The sequence below is a fragment of the Juglans regia genome, chromosome 11, assembly GCF_001411555.2.
Source record: "Juglans regia cultivar Chandler chromosome 11, Walnut 2.0, whole genome shotgun sequence".
Classification (NCBI taxonomy): Eukaryota; Viridiplantae; Streptophyta; class Magnoliopsida; order Fagales; family Juglandaceae; genus Juglans; species Juglans regia.
The window spans coordinates 14,587,333-14,596,252 of NC_049911.1; the positions used below are offsets into that span (position 1 = coordinate 14,587,333).

The 8,920-nt window shown below is 35.5% G+C and overlaps 1 protein-coding gene across 3 annotated transcripts; it reads right to left on the reverse strand.

Moving 5' to 3' along the window:
* Positions 1–2,278: 2,278 nt before the first annotated feature.
* On the reverse strand, positions 2,279–8,631 carry LOC108985503. 3 transcript variants are annotated; one of them, XM_035682832.1, is made up of 10 exons: positions 8,570–8,631; positions 8,417–8,473; positions 7,495–7,980; positions 6,517–6,896; positions 5,313–5,562; positions 4,782–4,947; positions 4,585–4,687; positions 4,272–4,400; positions 2,859–3,074; positions 2,279–2,761 (listed from the first exon to the last, which is right to left on the reverse strand). In XM_035682832.1, exons 3-10 carry the CDS (start codon positions 7,724–7,726, stop codon positions 2,483–2,485), a joined length of 1,755 nt encoding a protein of 584 aa, XP_035538725.1. In that variant the 5' UTR covers positions 7,727–7,980; positions 8,417–8,473; positions 8,570–8,631; the 3' UTR covers positions 2,279–2,482. The 3 variants fall into 3 exon arrangements, with proteins under 3 accessions (XP_035538725.1, XP_035538726.1, XP_018813368.1); XM_035682833.1 differs by having other exon boundaries at positions 6,517–6,617; positions 8,570–8,629; XM_018957823.2 differs by lacking the exon at positions 8,417–8,473 and having other exon boundaries at positions 8,570–8,587.
* Positions 8,632–8,920: the final 289 nt, after the last annotated feature.

The following is an 8,920-nucleotide window of genomic DNA, read 5'->3' on the forward strand; positions in this document are numbered from 1 at the left end:
GCCTCTGTTACATCCTAAGTGGAGGTTGGGGTGTCACAAGACCTAACATTAGGCATATCCCTTCTTGTAGCATGTCAACTTTAGTTTTAGGCAAAAGGTTTGTAAGTTAGCTTCTAACTTACTCATAGATAATATATTTATGTTTGTGTAAATGCTTCATGTTCATTGCATATGTTCTAATTTTTTTTTTTTTTTTATGGAAATAGACTTCATTTCATTCAATGAAACCGAAGTTACAACTGTGACTTATTCATACAGAAAAAAATCACAGACATTGTCTTTATGATGGACATTGTCTTAACTTCTATAAACTCTCTCCTAAGAAACCTTCTAGTAGATCTGAGAGAAGAGCGCTCTGTAAAAATAGAATTAAACGATCCCTCTTCTAAAAGAAGAGAAGTGTTATCACCCTTCGTCCTCCCAAAGAGGAGTGCTATCACTCCGCCTCCTCCCAAGGGAGGAACAAGACTTTGTTGTTATGGACACCAAGTCCAATAACCTATTTCTTATTATTTTTACTTAAAACAAATTAACAAAAAACTGCAAATACATACAAAAAGTAGATAACAAACAAAAAGAAACACATAGACAGAAGAAAAACACTGTTTGTATTGGGACAAGTGGGCCCAACCCTTAGGGTTTCATCGCTTTCTTCTTTGCCCCCCCCCCCCTTCTTTTTTTTTTTTTTTTTTTTTTCATTTTTCTACTTCTTCCTTTCCATGACCCCCATTTTCCTCTTCTGTGACCAACGCCCACCTCCACCAACCTACCATCGCCACCGGCTCGAGTTTCCCCCCCATCTACCATTGCCACCGTCCCTCTCGCCATCGGCCATAGCTTTCTCCACTGGCTTATGTTCTAATTATTTCAATTAGTCACTTTTCATCACTCTGCAACAACTTTGAATTAAAATCCCCTAAAAATTATTCTTTTTTTTTTTTTATATATATAAGAAATAGATTTTATTTCATTCCATAAAGGAAGTTACATCTGTGACTCAAAATTACAAGTCAAACTAACATATGTTATAAGCATTCTCATACACAAAAACTTTGCGATGGACATTGTCTAAACTTCATGAAAACTTTAAAAAAAAAATATCATTCTCTGTATTAAAATAGAGGAAAAAACACCACACATCAAAACTTCATCCTCCAAAGGAGTAGAAGTAAACAACACATCCATCCTCCTAACACGGAGGAGGGAGAAACCAAACACCGCCATGGATAAAAGTCCAATAGCCTATTTTACTTTATTTTCCTACGAATAAAAAATCCATCAAACAAGCATCAATAAAAAAACACACCGACATAAAGTCAGAAATACAGAAACACCATCAACAACACCTAACAGAATCGGAAAAAACAAAATGGAAAGCATCGGTGGCGCGGACACGCACCACAATGGGAAGGTACCGTTCGACCGGTCAATAAGTTGTCGGAGTCACTGGGTCCTGAGCTGGCGCGCATGGTGTCGACAAGAGATGAATCGCGGTGGTTTGGCCCTAAAAATTATTCTTGGTTCACAAAAATATCCCCTAAAAATAAATTGAATTAAAAAAGATTTAACGTATCACGATACATAAAGTAAGGTTTCTCTCTTTTAGACTTTTAGTACCCATCTTACATACGCTTTGATCACGACCCTATGGTAACAAACATCATAAAACAAGGGGAACCCGAAATATACAAATTGTTTTTTTCTTTTTCTTTTTTTGGCTAAACAAGGCCTTGTAATGCTCAAGGGTAGCATTCTCGTTTGTCAACACCATGGAAGCTAAGCGTTGTAATTGGGAGCCTACTTTAAAATAAATAACTAAACCTACTCAATATAAACGTGAATTGGCAATCCAACAAGAACGTTGAATTGGAGAATTCATCGTAACAGCAACGTTGGAGAACTTCCAGAGCCATATTTTAGCACATCAGCGTAGCTCTTCCACTCCTGACCGACAATTCCCAGAGAAAACCAACAACCAAAAAGGGAAACAGGGTCTGGACTAACTTTGATCGTAGATTGCTGTTAATTTAAGCCTGAGCAACCCAAAACGAATAGCATGAGCATTTCTTTTGTGAAGAAGCTGCGCAAAATAAAATGCACATTCAGCTAAAACTGACCCTATACTTGTTACTTTCTTCATCAAAATTGTATGGCTAGTGATTGGGTGCTTTTGCCCAAATTTGAGAGGACCGACCCCCTGGTGACAATATCGGTACGTGAAATATTAAAAACGACCAATCAAAAGAACAGCTTAGGAACAATTAATTAGAAAGAAAAAGAAATAAGAAGACAGGAGTTCTGCATATATAATCGTTTTATTACCAGAGTCCTTGTGTACATCAAGTGCATTTACAGAACACACATCATTATGCAAAAATAAAAATAAAAATATAATGACTCCCTAATATATACATAGAACAAAAATTGTTGGACCATTGTTCAAATTTACAGACAATTGTAACTACCTGCTTTACTTAAATCTCTACCAGAATCTATGTTTGTTCACACTTAAGTATCCAGCCATTGATTTGCCCCCAGTATTCCTCATTCCATCTATAAGGAAGCACCATGTGGAACCCAATGCTCCGATGAAAAAGTCGGCTTCGGCTGCCATAAAGAAATTAACAAGGGGATTATTTGTGCCGGTTTCCCTACCAAGACTCGCTTCATAACTCGCCATTGTTGTGTTTCCCATTTGGCGCGTCACATTTGTGTAGTAGAACTTCCAGCCAGTATAGTTTTTGGACTTGTCAATAACTTCCTGGATTTGATTCACAAAGTTCATTGCATAAGCATCAAGTGTGAACCATCAGTTTTACTAGGATTAAAAAAAAAATGCAAATGCATGAATAATAAACCTGCATTTCAGTAGAAAGCCAAACACTGTTGAGGTGTGGGAAGCGCTTCCTAATGCGTTGAGCAAGATGCATGTATTCTTCAAATTCAACTACCTTCATTTCACATGCTTTGTCTCCCATTCTTACGTGCATGCTTAGCAGTGGCCTAGGTACCCATGGTTTGTGACTAGACCACACATAACGTTCAATATCGGAACTTGGCGCATTCAGAAATTCCTGAGACAGACAAGAGTTCCTCTGCGGCTTAATCATTTGAGAGAAATTAATCTTTGTGATATGTAAAAGAGAATAGGCCTCAGCAGGAGGGTTGCAGTTATATTAGGGCGTTTTTGGTTGTTGAAATCAACTCAACTTATCTCAAACCAATCATTAATGGGACCCAATACTTTTTCAACTTTCCATAAAAAAGTTAAACACATCTTAACTTATTTCATACATTCAAATACATATTTCAACCTATTTACATTCAAACACATCTCAATGGGATCCACAAAACACTACTATTCACATATCAGCTTAGATCATCTGAGACCACCTTGACATTCAAATGCAGCTTGTTTATCAGCTTAGATCAGCTTGTTTATTATATTTTGTGTAGGAATTTAAAAAAATTGTAATGATTAGATGAGATGAGTTGGGGGGACTTTTGTATCCAAATAGGGTCATAGTCTACATTCTTTCTAATATACATATATATATATATATACATATATACATAAATACATATATATATATATATATATATATGTATGGCTGCAACATCAAGGGCATACACGCATGCAAAAACCCACATAAGCACATGCATACACTAAGGCCTCATTTGGTTACATAACAATGAGATGAGATGAAATGAAAGTTGAAAAATTAAATAAAATATTATTAGAATATTATTTTTGTTTTGGGATTTGAAAAAGTTGAATTGTTTATTGTATTTTATGTGGGAGTTTGGAAAAGTTGTAATGATTAGATGAGATGAGATAACATGAGTTGAGATGGTTTGTGTAACCGAACAAGGCCTAACACTTTCACCCAATAAAGCTAGAGTACAAAAACCTAAATATAGAACTTGGCAATTCCAAAAATGGGTCTCAAAATTATGCCAGGCTTACTCAAATCAACTAATGAGATTTATTAAGCACATTAGTGGTACAAGTTAAAACTGTTTCCACAAGTATACGCATGGTCCTATTAAACCTTTTTCTTACCATGGTTCTATTTACCTTCAACATACTTTTTGCAGCTCATTTATATATATAATGGAATTTAAAAGTTAAAAAGAATGACAAAAAGAAGAAAAGAACAGAAAGTTTTCAATTTCTGAACGATTTGTAATTGGATAATGATGCCTATATTTCTTCCCTGCACCTGTCCTCTAGTGAGATAAACCGGGTACAAGGGTTAAGATGAACAAACCTTTGGCCATTCTTGGTTAAGACTTTTCAGAACTAATTTTGCGGCTTCCTTTCCAAAGACTGCATGGCGAGCCGCATTTAATAATCCACACAAGTACTCTGTTTGAAATCTCATTAAGTAGCGCACTGCCTGATTACAATATAAAATCATCAGTCAACGATCTCAAATTGTCAATTTTTTTGCTTGTGTCTTATAAAGTGATGGTCTGTTAGATATTACCTCCTCTTTTAAACTCCAGTGCATTTACAAGTATAGAAAATTTGGAAAATGAAAATATAGATCCTTTTTCTGCATGAAATTTAAGATGATGTACCTGTGCTTTCCACCACCTTTGATCCATCTTACGATGATGAGTAATCAAACTTCCATTTACTTCTGTTGTAGGTTGCAAATAACTCCAAGGATGACCCCATGTCCTGCATTAAAGTTGACATATATGAAATGAGGAATCATACTCTAGGCATCTCAAAGTGCAGGTTAAGTTAAATAATTAGATATGCAGTAGCATACCTAGGAGTACGTCCAGTCCATATTTCCTTTGAACTATAATTTTCTTTTGCAGTTATGATTCCTCTTTTCCATGCCTCTTCACTGTCCAAAAGCTCAGATGCACGGTCTCGGCATTCTTGAGATGTTTCTGGAAAGAAATAGCAGGACCAGCTGGAACGGGACAAACCTACAGGAACAACATGGCTACTTATAGAATCAAAGATTGAATATTGTGAATACCTATTCCCTCAAAAGAGATTACATTTTAAGTTACTTAACCTAAAGAATGGACTCTTGACTACCAAAAAGAGAATTAGATGTAAATATCACATTACTGCCCTGAAACTAGCTAGAACTGTTTGACACTGCAGAATTGTCAAAACATAATCATGATTATATGATTAGGAATTAGGAATCTACTTGTCTTAGGACCAGATTTTTCCAAAGAATTGAAGTAATACTTTAAAAATTATATCCCCCACTCAATCAATCATCCTAAGATCTACTTAGATCTTCAAAGAGGAAAAAATGATGTATTGCTACAGATTATACCTTTGCATCCATCATGGTCAGCTCGATTATAGTAGTTAGTAACAAGGACCCTTTTCTCATTAATTGCAATAGAAAGAAGACCAGACATTCCAGCAATCTGTGCTCCAATACCAAATCCAGGTAATCTCTCCCAGTCGGCAACAAGAAATCTTATATTTGGATCCTTGCAGTTCATTGGATGCTGATGGATCCATATGTCACGTTGCACTATCCTCGTCAAGGGGTAGTTTTCTTCATCTGATCCCAATATCTGAAATATGAAATCCGATTATAAAGTTCATCCTTGACAGGTCATTATGTTTGAAGGTTATATGAGAATAATGGAATTCAGAGTGCTCTACAGACAATTTAAGTTCATTTTGAAAAGCACTTAAATGAAGATATAAAGACATGGTCTATATATATTTGGATCATGTATATAATGTGTGTGTGTGTGTGTGTGCGCGCGCAAATATATATATATATATATATATATATATATACACCATTTGGAAAGATTGTGACACAAAGTCATTCAGATCAAAATAAAATTTAGAATGAAAAAGTCAACTTAAAATGTTTCCATAACATTCTGTAAGAACTCCATACACATACTATTCCAGGATTTTAATGAAACCTTGTATAGGCATTAGCCAATCAGGAACACCACTAAAGCTCAATCAATTATGTGTCCATAGTAAGGTAGAAACTACTAGTACAAATTGGACTGCCTGCATCTTCAACCAAACAGAAACTAAAACTATGTATTAGAGGTTAAAAGGTGCATGGCTTATGCACAGTAATCTACAACATCTTGAGCAAACATCTCAGTAAGTGTTTCTTTTATCAAGGAGTCATTTAATTTCCAATGAAAACCTTTGTATTCTGATCAAGTTTGGGCTAAACCATGCAGTGCCTTTTCATCCTCGAAAAATTTATTTGAAAAAAAAGACTCTTTTTTTTAATTTAGCATTTTGGTCTGCAAAAAGTGTTCTAAAACAAAGAGTAATTTATTAGTGAAATCTTTGGGGTTCTTTTAAGCCTTGCTTTGCTCGATTACCCAAAAAAACATGAAAATAGCAGAAAATGTGAAAAATAAACATATGAAAGGATCATAGAACATATAAAATGCATGATTAGATCTACAGATGTGGCAGATTTCCAAAGGCAATAATATTATGTAAGGTAATACGTTGGTATTGAATTGTAAATAGTAGAAACATACCCAGGGAGGATAAGCACCTTCAGATATAGCCTGATGCCTAAAGTGTCTCAGCTGCTCATATGTTGGGGCTGCTGGGTGCGTGGCTAACAGTCCCTTCCAACCTGCCCAAGGAGGGAAGTTCTCATTCTCAAACCGCTTATCAAGACGCTGATTTAGTTGTGCTCTCAATTGGCAGTTTTCCAAATGAGGGGCTTTTGGCACACTGTCTTTCCTTAGTCTCAAATCCTTTAAGTAGTCACTTGCTTCGTTTAAAGTGGCACTCCATGCTGAATATAGCAAGGAGATACTCTCATCATCGGTCCTTTCTTTACTACTTTGCAAACCAACTAATCTCTCTGTTTCCTTTGGTTTAAAATTGCAGTTCGTACCGGAAACATTATCTTGGACAAAAAAAAAAAAAAAACACAGATAGACTCAAAAGTATTAAATTGTTATAAATTATTAACAATCAACAATAAACATCCTTAAATGCAAAGCAATAATCGACCTAATATATTTATGACATGTTGTTTCTTTGTTCATAATTACTTGTGACAAGAACCCAAAAGAGTCATTTAAATTCTTACCCAATCAATTGAGAAGCAAGTGGATGAACTGATTAAACTAGACTACGATCTAGCAACTGTACCCAAAGTCAAATATGGAAGCGATTACCAAATGTAGTCAACAAACCGTTCTAACTTTGAGTAGCTTTAAATACACCCTTAATAATTCCCATCATGGTTTTTCATCCATTAGCTTCCACCAGATAAACTTTCCTGATCGCAAGCTTCGTCTCGATTTTGGCACACAGTATGAACTGACATTCTTTTATATTATAATGACTTTATGAGAAGGAATTTATAGGTGGAAATTCATTCCAATTTTTGCCTAATAAAATCAATATGTTGCAGCCAAAACGAAAAGGAGAGAGAGAGAGGGAGAGGGAATATCAAAGAACCCAAGAACCAGAGAACGAATAAAGGGAATCACACTTACTGATGATTTCTGAACTTGAATTCTGTGGTGAAGCACCCATTGAAATGGCTGAAAATGAAATCCCACCAAACTCGAAGGAACCAATTGAAGTGAGAGCAGCCAGAAACAGAGAGGTGAGACAGACTCCACAGAGAAAACCCACCACACAAATTTGGCAAGAAAATGAGTTGCCCAATTTCAAAGCCTTCTGTGAGACTATTCTCTCAAGAGACTTTTGAGATAGTGGCTCCATTTCTTTGTTCCGGGGTGAAAATTTCTTTTGGAGCCCTTCCTCTAAACTTTAATGGAATGCCAACTAACTCATAACTCTAATCACATGAACCCATTCACAACTTTTTCTGCTTGCCCATGAGATTTTTCATTACCACAGTGCTTGAGAATGGGCTTATCTTCGACTACAAGAAAGAACACAAATCACAGAGTTTCAAATCTCAGCCATCCACTTCACCTAAAACTTTTAGTGGTCCACTTCTATCCTCCTTCCAGCTGCACAATACGGGGGGGAATGAGGAGAAAATAGGAAGAGTCCACGTACAAAATAGTTTGATTTTACTGGGTTTGTAAGATATTGCGTTGAAAGTGAGGGGAAAATGAAAATTTTCTATCACAAGATAATCTTTTGTTTTCTTGGTATAACAGAAAGAAATCCGGACTCAATAAAGCGGCAGTAGCAGAACGTTCAAAACATTTCATTTTCTTCTTAGCTAATAATCTTTGTTTTCACAGACTCAATAAAGCAACAGCAACAGACCATACATAATAACTCAGCTACTACTATATTCGTATTTTTCTTGCGCAAAAAGACAAACAATCTTCCCAAATTTTTTTTCCTTTGTCGCAAAATTAGGAAGAAAAAGAAAAAGAAAAAGAAACCAACGGATCCAATAGGCATGGCATAGCATGCAGGCAGAAGGACACTTACAAAAAATCTAAACAAGATGGAGAATCCACAAAAGAACACAACATGGTTGGCCTTGCTCTACATTTTTAAAGAAAGAATATCAGCCAACAGCAAAAGCGAAGCACAGTATAATCACTGTGAGAAAGTGACAGATAGAGGCGTCGGGAAACTTACCCCGTTCAGTTTCTCTAGAAACAAGCAGACATTTCATCCTCCCTCCAAACATAAAAGCTCTATGATACTCTCAAATGTATATAGATTGCTTGGGTTATAGAAAAGTGTGCATGTATTTGGTGCAGTCTCAACCGCCGAGCAGATAGAGTGGTACATACGAATAAACATGGGATGGCTTGATAGTGAAATCATATGAGTTGGTTTTATCAAAATTGAAAGTTATATAAAATATTGATATAATATTATTATTTTAAAATTTAAAAAAATTAAATTATTTATTATATTTTATATAAAAATTTTAAAAAAATTATAATAATAAAATAAAATATTTTCTAATCCCAACCAACCCGA